Genomic DNA, 17,976 nt, shown 5'->3' with positions numbered 1-17,976 from the left:
CATCTCCATTGCCTGAATGACATGCTTCTGCAGATGGAGACTGGTCTCCAGTCGCCTCCTCATGTGAGGCATGATTAGCTCTTGAGCCAATTCCTTGATGAAGAGGCGCCGGGCATTTGGCACACCACCCATATAATCAGGGTGATGTGCTGTAAAAACAGTGAATGCATTCAGAGCAGCAACATCGACCACATTTTGCCAGAGCACCATAGGCCACCTCCTTGTTCGCCGCTTTGATGTGTATGTTTGGACCATTTGGTCCATGAGATCCACGCCTCCTTTGGTTTTATTGTAGTACTGTATGACCTCTGGCTTTTTTTTCATGCTTTCATCCACTGCTGTGTCGTCATGCATGGTGCTGAGAAGAACGACAGCTTTTTTCTTCTTGGGGACGTAACTCACCATGGTCATGTCCCCACAGAAACCAAATGTGGAACTGTAGCGCTCCCTGGAGTTGGATGGCATGTAATTTTGGAGTTTTGAAGTTCTGATTCTTCACAATCAACAGGTCAACAGTGGTCAACAGTGGTCCGCAGTATTTGTGTTCCTGACTGGAAACACTTGCAAATATATTTTAGGTCCTAATGTGAGTCACTTTAGATCCATGTCTGCAATAATAGATCAATTATTTGTCTGTGCTTGTTTATAATATATAAAATAAATAATAGTGTTGTACATAGAAAACTACCTAATTTATGACATTTTAATCCATTTCCTATTTAAAATATAATAATTGTGGAAGTTGTAACTGGAAAAAAAACAACAACAACTTACATTTCCATTATAAATGAATGCGGGTCTTTTTAGACCCATGTCTAGAAATTAGTGTAGCAATTCCAAATCCATGTAGAAAAATAAAAAATCACTTTCCTTACATTAAGGAGTACCTAAATAATTACTTTTATAAGTATAATGGGATTAATTGTATTGGTTTTAGAAGTTGTGAGAGTGAATATAACATTAATGCTTGGAATTACATTGGAAATGAATGCGGGTCTATTTAGACCCATGTTATGCATTAGTGGGAGTTCGATAGCTTATGCATCAAATTAATAGCCCTAGTTGTACGTAGCACATTAATTACTGAAAGTTTGGTTTAAATGAACAAATAAATGCCATATTTTGCAAAATGCTAAAGAAAATGATATGCTTGAGAAAGGAAGAGAGAGTTTATAATCTGCTGTATAATAAGGATATAAATTAGCGCTTACTTTCTCAAGTGCATTCTATCAGTTAGTATTTTATTTTTACATCACCTGACCGTTAATTTCGTGCACAAGTAAATAAAACCACAAGATACAAAATCAAATGTGATTAAATCTGAATGTGTGTACAGGATTTAGGCTATTTTTCCACAATTTTAATTTGCTATTTTGATTGTCAGATTAATAAAATAGTTATTATTTGGCACATTCTCTGTGTTCCATGGGCAAAGCAATTATATGCCCATGGTTTAAAGGTCCTTGGGATAACCAGTGCCTGTGATTAAAGCTCTCTGATTTCTTCCATGTGAAAAAAAAAAATGCTACAATACTATCAATTAATTAACAGTCTCATACTGATTTATTTGATATTGGTCTCAAAGTCCAATAGATAGTTTTGCTGAGTATATTTAAAACCCAAAACATTTTAACCATGACATCTTGTGATTTATATCAAACTGTCAGACAGAGGCGCTGTACTGCTCCTCTCTTGAGCTGATATTGTGCAAGAATATTGGGCTGAAGTACAAGATCAAAATCACAACTCGATTTTGCACAAACATCATCCTACACCTACACAAACTCTTCAATAACTTCTAAACCGTGCTTAAGACCATAGTTCCTACTGAAGACTCAATGCAAATACAGCCCTGAAAGACAATATTCAACTAAATAAAGTCAATAATTTTAATATTGAGGTGATGGACTGTGCTGTTTATATTACAGCATGGTATAAAGCATGTAAAACATTTTGTAGGAATTAATAAGGATATCAATAAATAACAGCTACGAAAAGTTAAATGTTAAAGGGCATTGTTATGCTTATGCTCAATGCATGTGAAATAAATTTAGAAGTAATGGTGTACATGTCTTTAACAGTGCAGAGGGAGCAGGAGAATACTGTTGAACTGAGGATCGTGCTGGTGGGAAAGACTGGAGTGGGAAAGAGTGCCGTAGGAAACACTATTCTGGGAACAGAGGCATTCTCATCCGTCTTGTCGAGCTCATCTGTGAGCTCAGACTGTGATAAAGTCAGAGGAAAAGTAAATGGTAGAAATGTTGCTGTAATAGACACGCCAGGCCTTTTTGACACAGAACTATCAAATGATGAAATTGTAAAAAGAATCAAGCAATGCATATTCCTGTCTGCACCAGGCCCTCATGTGTTTTTGGTGGTTCTCCAACTGGGAAGAATCACAAAAGAAGAGAAAGACACAATGGAGCTCATCAAGGAAATTTTTGGTAAAGGTTCTTTACTGTACATCATGCTGCTCTTCACACATGGAGACAGACTGGCAAAGAGTAAGAAGACTATTCATGAATTTGTTGGAGAAAGTCCTCAACTGATGCATTTTATTGAGACAACTAGTGGACAATATCACGCATTTGACAACTCAGACAAAGATCCAAACCAGGTTATTGTACTCTTTGAACATATAGAGCAGCTGATTACAAGAAATGGAGGAAGTCACTACACAAATGAAATACTTGAGATGGCTGAAAGACAAATTCAAGGGGAACAGTTAAAGATTCAAAGAGAAACTAAGATGGATGCTGAGCAAGCAAGAGAGAAAGCAGAAAGAAGCAATAACTATATGAAAACTGCTGCTGGAGTTGGGTTGGCTATAGCAGTTGCGGGTCTAGCCGCCGCTGCTGTGGCAGTCCGTGAACTTTGCACAATACAGTAATTTTATAATTACAGATCACATCGGAAATTAAGTCAATTGGACAAGAATGAATGAATAATGATCTGTTTTTGAGGATGCCAACATCACAGAGTGATTTACACTCTGAATTGCTGACTTTAATATGTAAGGGCATTTAGTTCGTGACGGCTTTTATTGTCTATCAGTAGAGGCTAAGGTATAACTGAGAAGTTTTTGACTTGGAGGTTAAGGTGGTTTCCTTTATGATTCCTATCATCATTTGAAATCTAAAATAATCAGGGTAAATGATAAGAAGGGTGACCAGTACATTTTATAAAATATTTCAAAATTCGTTATCTTCATTTCCTCTATTGCATGAAGCTCTACACTGAGTTGCAACTGTGATATGATTAAACAAGAGTGTATTTCTTCTTTGTTAAATTCACTGTGAAAAACAAGAAAACAGTACATAAAGTCACACATTGCAATCCATTTCCTCTTCCTGTCATTTGAACACACTTCCTGCACAGTGTCCGTTGTTTGTAAGTTACATTTTATCCATGTGCGCTCTCAAAAGAAACTTTGAGCTTTTAAAGGCCATTTTTTTTCCAGGCACAGAGGAACAGCTGCGACTGGTGTTGGTCGGCCTTCAGGGTGTCGGGAAGAGTGCAGCAGGAAACACCATTCTTGGCAGTGAAGAATTTAAATCAAACATCAGCGCCAGTGCTCTGACGCAGCGGACTGAAAGCAGGGAAGGTCTGGTATGTGGAAAATATGTGATGGTGGCGGACACTCCAGGTCTCGGCACACTCTCAGATACAGAGATGAAGCAGGAGATGGAGAAAGCTGTGACCCTCTGCCATCCTGGACCCCATACCTTTCTCATTGTCATCCAGCTGGGACACTTCACGGAGCAAGAGAGGAGCGTGATGGACATGCTGGTTGAAATGTTAGGCTCAAATATTAATCTCTACTGCATGGTGTTGTTTACTTATGGAGACAAACTGAAGAACAAAACAATAGATCAGTTTGTGAAAGAAGACAAGAACTTGAAACTGATTGGCAAATGTGAGGGACTGTACCATGTGTTCAGTGATTCTAACACAGAAAATAAAGCTCAGGTCAGTGAGCTCTTGGAGAAGATAGACACCATGATCAGGAAAAGGAAGAAGCAGCCATTTTATGTAAAGAGTGCAAAAAAGGCACAGTATCATTGGGCAAACTTATTCTACATTGTTGTGCCTTGTGTGGCATTCTTAGCAATTACAATGTTTTTTTCCAAGAAGCAAGTACCAGCAGAGCCACAATCACAGTCATCCTTATTAGAGAATGCGGTCCCTAAAGCACTGATTTCTGTAGCTATAGGGTTAGGAACCTGGTGGATCCTGAGGAAATTCCAGAAATTTTGCAATGATGTCTGAGATATTATGATATTACCGTACATTGTAAATTAGGACTCATAAATAAGATTAGTTTGACAGTTGCAACAATCTGTTTTCTCTGAACAGTGCATGAGCAACAGAAACCTCATGAAGATCTCCGGATTGTTGTTTTGGGGAAAACTGGAGTTGGAAAAAGCTCTGCTGGAAACACCATCCTGGGTGAAGAAGCCTTCAAATATGACATATCAGCATCATCTGTGACCAAGGAATGCTGCAAGGACATCAAACAAGTAAATGGCAGGAAAATTGCAGTGATTGATACTCCAGGCCTGTTTGATCCAAACTTTACATTAGAGGAGAGAGTAGATAGGCTCAAGTTCTGCATCCCTCTCTCTGCTCCTGGTCCACATGTCTTCCTGTTCATGGTTCAGCCTGGCAGATTAACTGAGGAAGACAAGACGACAGTGGGGATCTTTCTGAAGGTATTTGGGGAAGATGCCATTCACCACACTATGGTCTTGTTCACCCAAGGAGACAAGCTTGGTAAAAGAAACATGCACGGGTTTGTTCATCAAAACCAAGATCTGGCAAAATTCTTCAACATGTGTAACCAGAGGCACCATGTTTTCAACAATGAGGTGAAGGATCCTACACAAGTGTTTCAGCTGCTGGAAAAGATTGACAAAATGTTGTCAGAAAATGGAGGAAATTATTATACCAATCAAATGCTGCAGATGGCAGAGCAAGCGATTGAGGAAGAGAAACAGCGGCTTCTGAAGGAACGTGAAGAGCAGAGATGCAGGCAGTTTGAGGCTCTGAAGCAGGAAGCTCTGTTTGAAGCTTACACAGAGTTTCAGGAGAAGCAGGAGAGAGAGGCCAGAGAGCAAGCGGAAAAGAAAAACAAGTACATTGACTTCATCGCACAGGTTTTGTGGAGTCTCCTTGAGAACTTCCTCACAAAGCAATTACAAAATGCAGGAAAAAATTAAGCAGAATTCATCGGCGTCATTATTTAATGGGGTTGTTGCATTTTTCTAATGTGTAATCCTCATTTACTCATACACTCTTATCGTCTGACACAAACAAATACACTAATAATATTCTGTTCTTCTGTGACTGAATGTCATTCAGTAATCTCTGTTCCTGTGTGTGAATAAGAAAATGGTAGGAAATAGAAAAGTAGACAAATAAAGACAAGATGTTGTATTTTGGAATAAGTTCTGTTCTACCTGTCAAAAAATAAAATTCTTAATTCAAATGTCATGTTATTTAATGGGATGTGTAATATGGACACAGTTTTAAGTGATGGAGCCAACGATAAGACTGGGTCAGTCTGGGTTAGGGTCAGGTAGCTTGATTCAGTAGAAATGAAATGGGACACATGAGGCAGGTGTGAACAGAAACATCCATGATTCAAGAGAAGGAAAAAAAAAAAAAAAAAACACAGTTACACAAGGACTAGGGGATTAATAATGGCAAGTTGGGGTAACAACACCAAGAAGTAATGGGGTACAAAGGACACCAGATTTAGTTATAATAAATATGGTGTTAGATACAGATAAAAATAGACTGGGGCAGAAAAAAAGATCAAAGCAGATGTCAGAATGGAAAACACACCAAACATAGAAAAGAACTAGAACTAATCATGTAATGACAAAAACAGGCAAGAGGTGGCACATCCAAATGGGGAATGATTACAAATTGGAGATTTAACAGTAAAAAAAGATGCCATTGGAACATTTACTATTTAATTTTCTTCCAAATTATTGCTCACATTACTATTCTCATCACATTTATTATCAATTACCATACACACAGACAGCACATTAATTAACAACGGGTGCTTCCACTTTGCCACTCACCTTCCCTGGAGAAGCACATACCAGTAGAGCCACCATCACAGCCAGTGTCACTAACAATGGTTATCCCTAATGAGGTGACTGAAAATGGGATTGAATTTAACTGGAAATGGCTAATTCCAATAGCTATAGGGTTATGGGCAGGTTGGTGGATCCTGAGGAAATTATAGAAATACCTTCTATAATGTAACCGCTAAAATTAAAGTATCTTAATCCATCAGATCTTAAATTAATGATGGATGTTGTTTCTCTTTTTTTAGTTGAGCGGTTCTTGACATATGGATTACGTACTACAGTTGTCGAATAGGGCTATTTACTGTATTTCTATTATTTGCTGTTTGATCTCAAATGCATTAAGAAGGCAGGAAACTAGTCCACTAATTAACTTCTGATGAGGCACACACACATTCCAGGAGACTACCTCATGAACAGGGGTGGAGCTAAAGGGGGGCGGGTGGGGCCATTGCCCCTGGGCCTTGGGCCCTCCCCCTCGCTGTACAAGGCCCCACCCTTTGACATTAAGGCCCTCCCAATAAATGTGCCTTATGCAATTTCATTGGAAATTCCTTGAAACCTACAAGTTTTCACATGATTACAGACTACTTTACCTATATATCTCTCATTTTTGCTACACATTCTTATCATGATTAAAAAAATAAAATAAAATAAACCCTGTGAAATCAGGATAGTTGAGGCTTTTCTTGGATTCGAGATAACTGAACACATCCGCTTCTGAACTGGAGGGCCGAATTATTAGCTGCATTGAAAGGAATGGCTTAGATCTCTCCAGATGCCGTGGACAGGGTTATGATGGCGCAGTGAACATGAGAGGAATTTTTTCTGGTGTTCAAGCGAGAATAGCGGAGCAGGAGCCTTTTGCTTTGTACGTGCACTGTGTGGCTCATTGTCTGAATTTGGTACTGAATGATTCTGTCAAAACTATCCCAGATATGAGGCAGTTTTATGATGTGGTTGCCAACAGTGTTAAGAGATGGGCATTACTTGGCGACTTATTGAGCCCAGAGAGCAGGGACATAACCTTGAAACGTCTCTTCCCAACCCGCTGGTCCTCCCGCTACAATGCGCTTGTTGTGTTAAAGTACAGATATGGAGACGTCATTAAAGCTCTCAATTACAAGCGAGAAAACAAATGAACGAGATGAGGCAGATGCACTTAAAAAGGCCATTACTAAATTTCAGTTCATATTTTTAATCAGCCTTCAGACAAAGATTTTGGAGTGCACTAATGCCATCTCAAAGTTACTGCAGGAGAAGACCATTGATCTCCTCAAAGTGTCTGCATTATTGCAGAATGCTATACAAACTCTACAGGAGTACAGGGAGCAGTTTGATGAGGCAAAGGCTTCCACTCTGGCAGTGGCTGTGAAATGGGGCAGTCAAACGCAATTTGTAGCCACCAGGTTGAAAAAAGTGAAGCGCCACTTTGATCACCTTAGCGAAGACAGTCGGCTTTCCGATGCAGAACATTATTTTCGGGTGAATGTGTTCTATGCATGCCTTGATGTAATCATTCAGCAGCTGTCACTAAGGTTGGTCAGTTTAAATTGGACTGCTCATTTGTTTGAGGCTATTCATCCAAATATGCTCCAGCATGCCAAGGACGAGGAGCTATACGAAGTGGCCCGTCGACTGTGTGATCACTATAGTTGGGATATTGACTCCAGCTTTCCTGGTCAACTAGTGTCATTTAGGGCTTGTTTCAAGGAGCAGATAGTGAGACACACATCTGTGCTTAGCCTGGCCAGGTTGCTGGTAGTCAATCATCCAGCAGTAACTTCTACATTTAGTGAGCTGTGCACGGCCTTCTTGCTTTTTCTCACTCTCCCTGTCTCAGTTGTGAAAGAAGAGTGCTTTCTCCAAATTAAAATTGATAAAAAATTCTCAGGAGTGCAATGGGTCAAGAGAGACTCTGTGGATTGGCCATTTTATCAATTGAGAATGAGCGAGCAAGAGCGCTTAACATGGGCGTAGTGGACGCGGGGGACATGTCCCCCGCACTTCCTGTATTTGTGCCCTCTGTCCCCCGCACTTTTTACAGCCATTACAACCACTCAATTCATTTTTAACACGTGGAAACGTGTTTTCCGAGCCGCCTCTAAACGCATCATGAGCAGGGGGAGCTAAGGCGGCAAACAAACATCGCTGTCGTGTGTGATCAGAGACGCTTTAGAAAATATTGTATGAGTATCTTTGGTGTGATTCAGATCTGGGCAGTGCTTCTGTATGTTCAGCAAACCAGCCAAGAGGCTAAAGACTTTAGACAGTTTTTTCCAAACAAACCGTGTAAGTTGAGTAATGCTGTTGAATGTAGATAACGTTTAGCTAAAAGATGACAAATAGATGTCAATTTAGTTAGTTAAGCTAGCTAGCTAACTTAGAGGCGGTAGTAACTAGTTACATTTACTCCGTTACATTTACTTGAGTAACTTTTTGGATAAATTGTACTCTTAAGAGTTGTTTTGTTGCAAAATACGTTTTACTTTTACTTGAGTAATATTATTCTAAAGTAACAATACTCTTACTTGAGTAATCTGACCAGTGGCCATCATAAAAGTGCAGAATAATACCTTTAAGTTCCTTTGCATATTCATGATTACATTTGATTCAGGTAATGCATGTATTAATCTTCTATTTCATCCTGTGAAACTACAACACATGACCTGTTATGTTTGTCAATTGTACTACTACACGCGGTTTTATATATATTGTTCACATTTCTAACCTAACCTGGCTGATGTAGCTATTTTTTTGTTAAAATAAATGCACCGACTATGCAAAATATTGTTGCTTCTTCCATGTTTTCTGCATAATATTACTCAAGTTTTGTAAGGTAATAGAAAGGATGTGAAAATGTAAGGTAGTGAGAACGTGCCCATATGAGTGTGAAAGTATCCCCATAGGGTAGTGGGAAGGTCCCCATAGGGTAGTGGGAAGGTGCCCATAGGGTAGTGGGAAGGTGGTGGGTACATAGTTTCTCTATGTAGCTTTACGAAGTAGTAAAAACGTTGCTGGTAGTCCAGAATTTTACGTAGTAACTACATAAAAACACTACGTAACATCTACCAAACCACTACGTTGTAAGTACGTAGTTACTATGGAAAATTGGTACCTGGGACGTTACTATTTTGGCTACTCTAAGATCACTCACTTGGCTTAGTGCCAAAAGTGCTAAAACAAAGGCACTTGTTTCCAGGGGCGTAGTCATCATTTTAGAAGTGAGGGGGACAAATTGTTCAGAGGTCTATTGAGTGATCTATCATCCTCTCGCATTCAATTGCGCCTCTCCTTAGCAGCTAAAGAACCACATAACCACAAACAGCACAGCACCAGGGAACCGACTTTAGTTCTTTAAAATGATATACTATCAAAATCTAAAGTCAAAATCTAAAATCTAAAGCTGCCAAACTCTGGTTGAGTTGACATAGAATGACCCTGGAGCATCTACAGCCAGATACTTAGTGCCAAATGACAACACTGAACACCAAAAATTCTGTAAAACACCATTCCTGTTTAAAATGATCAGCACCAAAATTGAGTGGAAGTGACAAGGTAACAGGCTAACAAGCCACATAATTTATTTCAATGTCAAGAAGTGACCAGTGAAAGTGACAACAATAAACATATCAACATTAAGATTAATCAATTAAAAGAAATTGTCGGACCTATGCCTGCTGCCTAATACAGTAGTCAAATAATATCTGCAAATAAATAAATAATAAACAAATAAACAAAAAGTCTCTTTGAAATTACATATAAACTACATCTTTAAACATCCGTGTCAGTATTTCCCTTTTGAACTAAGGGAATCAAAGGCTACAGGCTCTCCTGATTAACGATATTACAAAATAATATCATCACTTCTAGATTTCTTTTAGACCCAAGCAGAAACAATAATATAATCAAAATAAAATAACAGTTGTATTAAGTAAAAAGTAACCAAGTCTCTTTGTTGATGATCCTCTGTAGTTAAATAACTGTGATAACTCTGAAGCCTCTCCCTACCTGTCAGTGCTGCAGCCTGGTCTCTCCCCTGACGCATGACCTTCCTCCTGTGCTGCCTATTGCAACACAGACAAAAACATTTAGTATAAATAAGACTAGTTCTGAAATAGCAGTGGAAAGGCTAATCTTAGAGTCACTCTTATCTTATCTTATCTTATCTACATTTCTTTAGCCAGTTACAATTTCTCCTACAATTTCTCCTGCAATAATATAGATAGTAAATGTGCAAAGTAAAATTTATAAATAGAATTAAGAATAGTAGTAGTGACATAGCTAGTTATATTCTCTTCTCACCTGTGACCCTGCATAATCATCCCTGTTGGCCTCTGGTCCACTGTCTCCTCTCTCACCCTGCTCTTTCTATTGTGGCAAAAAAGATTAAAAAATATGTGGAAAGCAACATTTTGAAATAGAATTAGGAATACAGTAATAATAATCAGCAAAGGGGCGGCACGGTGGTGTAGTGGTTAGCGCTGTCGCCTCACAGCAAGAAGGTCCTGGGTTCGAGCCCCGGGGCCGGCGAGGGCCTTTCTGTGTGGAGTTTGCATGTTCTCCCCGTGTCCGCGTGGGTTTCCTCCGGGTGCTCCGGTTTCCCCCACAGTCCAAAGACATGCAGGTTAGGTTAACTGGTGACTCTAAATTGACCGTAGGTGTGAATGTGAGTGTGAATGGTTGTCTGTGTCTATGTGTCAGCCCTGTGATGACCTGGCGACTTGTCCAGGGTGTATCCCGCCTTTCGCCCATAGTCAGCTGGGATAGGCTCCAGCTTGCCTGCGACCCTGTAGAAGGATAAAGCGGCTAGAGATAATGAGATGAGATAATCAGCAAAATTCATGTACTTTAAACTTTAACTACCACAAAAATAAGTTAAATCTTTACAAAAATAACAGTCAAAGGAACACAAATACATTTATATTCTTATTTTCTACCCAGAAGTGAGTAATTAATGTTAGAGTAGCCAAAATAGTAACGTCCTAGGTAACAATTTTACATAGTAACTACATACTTACAACGTAGTGGTTTGGTAGATGTTACGTAGTGTTTTTATGTAGTCACTACGTAAAATTCTGGACTACCAGCAACGTTTTTACTACGTCGTAAAGTTACATAGAGAAACTACGTACCCACCACCTTCCCACTACCTTATGAGCACCTTCCCACTATACTATGGGTACTTTCACACTCATATGGGCACATTCTCACTACCTTACCTTTTCACATCCTTTCTACTACCTTACAAAACCAGAGTAATATTATGCAGAAAATATGGAAGAAGCAACAATATTTTGCATTTATTTCAACAAAAAAATATAGCTGCATCAGCCAGGTTAGGTTAGAAATGTGAACAATATATATAAAACCGCGTGTATTAGTACAATTGACAAACATAACAGGTCATGTGTTGTCGTTTCACAGGATGAAATAGAAGATTAATACATGCATTACCTGAATCAAATGTAATCATGAATATGCAAAGGAACTTAAAGGTATTATTCTGTACTTTTATGATGGCCGCTGGTCAGATTACTCAAGTAAGAGTATTGTTACTTTAGAATAATGTTACTCAAGTAAAAGTAAAACGTATCTTCTTTTCTATGAATGTATTTCTATGTATTTCTTTGAATGAATCTTTTTTCTATGAATGTATTTCTAAATTAATGTATGACATTGTTAATCAAAGTGCACCCTCAAACATTTGTAAATTATTTTCTTCTATTTCTAGTATCCATTCTTATAACACTAGGTCATCTTACTCCAAGAACTTATATAATCAGTATTCTTGTACAAACCTACAAAAGAATTAATTTTCCCGTGTTGGTGTTAGGGTATGGAACCAGATTCCAACTTCTATAAGATCATCTAAATTGTCGTTGAAGAAAAAAGTCAGACACCACCTTTCTTCCGATTTAAGCAGATATGGATATGATGTTGACATCTCCAAACTCTTTCTTTCTACATAACTTTATTTTTATATATAATTAAGAGCTATATACATTTATTTATTTATCTTAGTTTTAACTTTAAATATTATTTTATACCATGAATGAATTATTATTATCAGTATGATAAGTATACCTCTCTCTCTCTCTCTCTCTCTCTCTCTCTATATATATATATATATATATAGTATGTTTTTTTCAATGTTATTGAATGTTATTACTGTACCTTTATATCAAATAAGTATTGTCTCCTCTTTTTCTTTTTGTTACCAAATAGTTGTTAATTTGTCAAGTATGTTTTATCTTTTTCATACATATTTAAGTATTATATTAATTCATATAAAATATTTTTTCTTTGTAAACATGAGTCTGCCTTGATTAGCAGTGCGCTATTTGCAGACTCGTGTAGTCTATGTTTATATGTAATTGAAATAAAGGATTGAGATTGAGAACGTATTTTGCAACAAAACAACTCTTAAGAGTACAATTTATCCAAAAAGTTACTCAAGTAAATGTAACGGAGTAAATGTAACTAGTTACTACTGCCTCTAAGTTAGCTAGCTAGCTTAAAGGTGCCCTTCCACCAAAAACGTTTAATACTGGCTCTTTTTGAAATACCATAGTTCACTCCGAGTTGCATATGCATGCTGCATGTGAAAATGCAATTCTACCCCCATTCCCTGTATTAGCTTATGAAAGAAAATAATCGGAAAAACGAGCGGATCTGAAAAAGCCATACAATCTTACGTCACTTCGTAAATTAGTATTCATGGCCTCGCTGGCCGCCCATGGGAAGGAAGTTCGGATTTAAGCGCGAAGAGAGATAGCAGAGCCAGTGTTGCTAGATTGGGCTTTAAGTGCATTTTGGTGGATTTGAACATATTTTGGGCTGGAAAACGTCAGCAGTATCTGGCAACACTGAGCAGAGTCTATCTCATCAGTAGCTAACGAAGAGGACCTAACAGCAAGTTGAAAACATGTCTGAACAAGTTCATGCCTGTGTTATTTGTGGCAGTAAGACATCAACGTTGCATTTCTTGTCCAGGATAGAAGAGGTGAAGAAGAAATGGTTGGAATTTATCTTTGGAACACCACCAGCGAAGTATAATGCAGCGTTAGTACTGTGTTCTGATCATTTCAACCACAGTGACTTTTCAAACTTCGGTGCCTTCAGTAGTGGTTTTGCTTTGAGGTTGCATTTAATCCCTGGATCTGTGCCGTCAAGACGATCGACCACCGGCTCACAAGCTGTAAGTAAAACATGAACTTTTTGTTCGAAGGTTTTTGTTACAAAATAGCATGTTCATATGCTCCACGTTAGCATGCATGACATGGTCACAAGCTAGGCAGGGATGAGAGTTTTCCGCTTTTTCTGAGTAAAAAATGACTTTTATATTATGCCAAATCTGTTGAGAATTTTTTTTTTTATTAATTTCGGGGGGTTGGGGTATGTTCTTTCATGCTGTTCAAACTTTAACTCCAACGATGTTTACACATTATTTGTAAGTCGCCGTCTTTAGTCTCGTTTAAATCTCGTTGAATGTGATGTAAAATTCGTGTTATCTACATTGTTATTGCTTTACTCTTTTAAACTTCAACCTAGTACAATATGTACAGGGGCCGACCCACTCTCATAGTCATACCCTTGACCTCGTTATCGCAAAGGGTCTTACTGTTTCTACTACTGTTGTTGACCTGGCCTTATCTGATCATTTCTGTGTTTTCTCTGATGTTTCTATGTCCCCTCACATTCAGAACAGCTCAACAACTATGGGTAGGAGAGTCATAAATGACAACACGTGTTCTCTTTGAGCAAGCTCTCACGGATCTCAACTAAAATGTCAGACTCTGTAGATGACTTACTGGAAATTTTTAATTTAAATATGACCCAAATTATGGATGATATTGCTCCATTCAAAATAAAAAAAAAAAAAAGTCAATGACAAGCAGAAAGCACCATGGAAGCAATACCCAGCTGTTAAATTGCTAAAGAGAGAATGTAGGAAGACTGAAAGAAAATGGCGCAAATCTAAACTTCACATCCATTATCAAATCCATCAAGAGATGCTTTGTAAATATAATTATGAAATTGGTAAAGCAAGACAGTCTTTCTTCTCCAACATCATCAACGGGAATATGAACAATGCCCGTGTGCTATTTTCAACAGTAGAGAAGCTAACTAATCCCCCACCAAAATTAGCACCTGAACTTCTCTCAGTTAATAAATGCAATGAGTTTGCATCCTTCTTCAAAGGTAAAATTTATAAAATACAGCAGAATATTGCTCATAATATATCTCAGTTGCAAATAACTGAAAAGCTGCAATCACCAGTGACCCAGACAGACAATTTCAACACAATGTCAGAATTTTGTTTGATTGATTATGAGACTCTTGAAAAAACTGTACAAAATCTTAGTTCCTCAACATCTGAATTGGACATTCTGCCCACCAACTTTTTTTTAAGTCTGTTCTTCACCTCATAATTACAGATGTGCTTCAAATCATAAATAAATCCCTAGAGACTGGCATTTTTCCTGTGTCCCTGAAAAAAGCCGTTGTAAAGCCCCTACTTAAAAAGAATAATCTGGATGCTTCAGTATCGAACAACTACAGGCCAATATCAAATCTACCATTCATCGGGAAAATCCTTGAAAAAATTGTCTTCAATCAATTAACTGCCTTGATATCAAACAGCCGTTTTGATAATTTTCAGTCAGGATTTCGTGCCAATCATAGCACTGAAACAGCGCTGATTAAAGTTATAAATGACATACGTCTTAATACTGATGCAGGCAAAACATCGGTCCTGGTATTACTGGACCTCAGTGCAGCTTTTGATACTGTTGATCACAACATACTGCTATATCGACTTGAACACTGGGTTGGATTGACTGGTAAAGTTATAAATTGGTTAAATTCATACTTAAAAGATAGAAGCTTTTGTTACCATGGGAAATTGTTCCTCAACGTCAATGTCCTTGACCTGTGGTGTCCCCCAGGGGTCGATTCTTGGACCATTACTTTTCAACCTTTATATGCTCCCACTTGGGCAAATTATCAATAACAATTCAATTTTGTATCACTGCTATGCAGATGACACCCAAATTTATTTTGCTCTATCACCTAATGATTATGCCCCCCTTGAATGTCTCTACCAGTGTATCGATCAAATCAACAGCTGGATGTCACAAAATTTTCTTCAGCTGAACAGATAAAACAGAAGTAATTCTATTTGGAAAAAAAGATGAAAGACTCAGGATTACCACTATTCTTGACACAAAAGGGATTAAAACTAAAGAAATGGTTAAAAATCTTGTTTTCATTGACAGCGAGCTAAGCTTTGACAGTCACATGAAAGCAATCACTAAAACGGCATTTTATCACCTAAAAAACATTTCAAAACTAAGAGGACTTATGTCAAAAAATGATCTGGAAAAACTAATACATGCCTTCATCTCTAGTAGGGTTGATTACTGCAATGGCCTTTTCACAGGCCTGCCAAAAAAGACCATCAAACGACTTCAGCTGGTTCAAAATGCAGCAGCTAGGGTTCTCACACGAACAAAAAGAACAGAGCACATTACTCCAATTCTAAGGTCCCTTCACTGGCTTCCAGTAAGCTACAGAATTGACTTTAAAACATTGCTGCTGGTGTACAAATCTCTAAATGGTACAGGGCCCAATTACCTCTGATATGTTGCAGCGGCCTAACCCAATCAGATCTACCAGATCGAAACAGAAATTTACTATTAAAACCAGTTGTTAAAACAAAAGTATGGTGAAGCAGCTTTTAGCTACTATGCAGTACAGCTATGGAACCAACTGCCAGAGGACATTAAAAATGCTCCTGCTGTTGGCAGCTTCAAATCTAGGTTAAAGACCAAGCTGTTTTCAGATGCTTTCTGTTAAATAATTGTCTTTACATTTTTTATAATTTTTACTTTCTCTGCATGTTTCAAATTTACTTTAATTTTATTCTATTTTATTCTGCTGGTTTCTTTTTTTTTCCTCCTCATATTTGAACTACTTCATTTTATTTCTACTCTGTTTAATTCTTATTTTCTTTTAATTAAATGTTTAATTCTTTTAATATTATATATTAGAATAAAAATAAAATTCTATGTAATTTTATTCTCTATTGTTTACTGTTTTGTTTTCACTTCTGTAAAGCACAGTGAACTGCCATTGTGTATGAAATCACATCACATCACATCACATCACATTATCTGTAGCCACTTTATCCTTCTACAGGGTCGCAGGCAAGCTGGAGCCTATCCCAGCTGACTACAGGCGAAAGGCGGGGTACACCCTGGACAAGTCGCCAGGTCATCACAGGGCTGACACAGACACAGACAACCATTCACACTCACACCTACGGTCAATTTAGAGTCACCAGTTAACCTAACCTGCATGTCTTTGGACTGTGGGGGAAACCGGAGCACCCGGAGGAAACCCACGCGGACACGGGGAGAACATGCAAACTCCGCACAGAAAGGCCCTCGCCGGCCCCGGGGCTCGAACCCAGGACCTTCTTGCTGTGAGGCGACAGCGCTAACCACTACACCACCGTGCCGCCCGCATTGCGTATTTGTTAATTAAATTCATTTTTTCTTCTTTGAAGCAAACATTTGTTTTAGCACATCTAGGATGTTTTCTTGTTCATTTAAGCTGATGTGCTGAATATATAAGAAATAAGAAATGCATTTAATATGTTAAAAACATTGTGTGATATGTGTTTAATTTACATGTCAATATGTCAAATTTTCTTGATACATGAAAAATTAAAAAAACAATGATGGAAAAGCCCACTTAAGTTGAACGGTGAATCAAAATTTTATAAATTTTGTACATTTAAACCACATTTGTTTTGCATACAGTAGATCTGTACACAAAACCAGTTTCAAGATGCATATTACTATGCATTAGGCAGTGATGGTGCTCATGAGGTGTTGCTTTCAGGTTATCGGACAGTTACAAGATGGATGAGTACAAGTAATAGCCACAACACACACGTGTTATATATGTGTGTGTGAGTATAAATTTTTTTCCTGGGGGGGCGTTGCATGGCAAGCACTGAGTATACCCACTGCAAAAAAGTAGACTACACTGGGGACACGCCCCCCGCGTCCGCTTTGCTCATGAAGAGGAAATGAAAGTGAAACTGATCTTTCAGGGGAAAACTAAACTCAGGCTCTGAGAGACAGTGAGTGCCACACTCAGATCAGAGAGACTCCAACATCCACAAGCAAGATGGCAGGTGAGGCATATGTCTAAAAAAGGTTTTCATACATCAGTTTTAAGATTATAGAAAATATTTACAGTAACTTAGTTTTGTTTACACATTCATTTTAATTACAGTATTTATGAATAATTGTCATATGGCTGTGTTGTTGAGTGAATTTATTTGAACTTTAACATAAAAATCCTCAGGACGATTGATACAGTACATGGCCTGGCTTCTTTCTTCTAAGCTGCTGCTGCTGACATGTTTTGTGGTTGTCACAGCTTTTGTGATTCAGGTAAGTTGAAATGTCCGAACTGACATCATAATGTACTTCTTTTGTTTAGTGTAAAGTTAGATTATGTGCAAGAAAGAGTTTTGTGGTTTTGTATTATTGTATACTATTGGGGGCAGCCCAGTAGTGCAGTGGTTATCACTGTCACCTCACAGCAAGAAGGTTCTGGGTTTAAATCTTGTGGTTGAACGGGGCCTTTCTGTGTGGAGTTTGCATGTTCTCCCTGTGCCTGCGTGGATTTCCTGCAACAATCCAAAGATTGGCTACTCTAAATTGCCCATAGGTGTGAATGTGAGTGGGGATGGTTGTTTGTCTCTGTGTTAGCTCTGTGACAGACTGGCGCACTGTCCAGGGTGTATCCCACCTCTCACCTGGGATTCGGCTGGAAAGTCAGCTGGGATTGGCTC

At 38.3% G+C, this 17,976-nt stretch overlaps 3 protein-coding genes across 3 annotated transcripts in view; all 3 read left to right on the top strand.

Annotated features, from left to right (window-relative positions):
* Positions 1–2,059: 2,059 nt before the first annotated feature.
* On the top strand, positions 2,060–2,890 carry LOC132888925 (GTPase IMAP family member 7-like). The gene has a single exon (XM_060925016.1). The coding sequence runs from the start codon at positions 2,060–2,062 to the stop codon at positions 2,888–2,890; it is 831 nt and encodes a 276-aa protein (XP_060780999.1).
* A 518-nt stretch (positions 2,891–3,408) lies between these two features.
* LOC132888923 (GTPase IMAP family member 8-like) lies at positions 3,409–5,219 on the top strand. Its single transcript, XM_060925015.1, has 3 exons — positions 3,409–4,039; positions 4,357–5,013; positions 5,080–5,219. The coding sequence occupies exons 1-3, from the start codon at positions 3,409–3,411 to the stop codon at positions 5,217–5,219; spliced, it is 1,428 nt and encodes a 475-aa protein (XP_060780998.1).
* Positions 5,220–17,254: 12,035 nt separating this feature from the next.
* Positions 17,255–17,976, top strand: part of LOC132888922 (GTPase IMAP family member 8-like) — a 32,255-nt gene continuing 31,533 nt past the window's right edge. Inside the window, 2 exon segments of the mRNA XM_060925014.1 lie at positions 17,255–17,310; positions 17,484–17,572. Coding sequence (XP_060780997.1) covers positions 17,304–17,310; positions 17,484–17,572 — 96 coding nt within the window. The 5' untranslated portion in view covers positions 17,255–17,303.

This window comes from Neoarius graeffei, chromosome 7, assembly GCF_027579695.1.
Source record: "Neoarius graeffei isolate fNeoGra1 chromosome 7, fNeoGra1.pri, whole genome shotgun sequence".
In the NCBI taxonomy this organism is placed as follows: Eukaryota; Metazoa; Chordata; class Actinopteri; order Siluriformes; family Ariidae; genus Neoarius; species Neoarius graeffei.
The sequence above is the reverse complement of the archived record's forward strand: the minus strand, read 5'-3'. Positions and strand labels throughout refer to the sequence as shown.

Excerpts from the sequence above, each read along its gene's own strand:
- LOC132888925 (XM_060925016.1), top strand. The coding sequence starts at position 2,060 with ATGGTGTACATGTCTTTAACAGTGCAGAGGGAGCAGGAGAATACTGTT.
- LOC132888923 (XM_060925015.1), top strand. The coding sequence starts at position 3,409 with ATGTGCGCTCTCAAAAGAAACTTTGAGCTTTTAAAGGCCATTTTTTTT. Across the intron at positions 4,040-4,356 it reads GCAGCCATTTTATGTAAAGA|TGCATGAGCAACAGAAACCT; the intron begins GTGCAAAAAAGG and ends TTCTCTGAACAG. Across the intron at positions 5,014-5,079 it reads ACAGCGGCTTCTGAAGGAAC|AGTTTCAGGAGAAGCAGGAG; the intron begins GTGAAGAGCAGA and ends AAGCTTACACAG.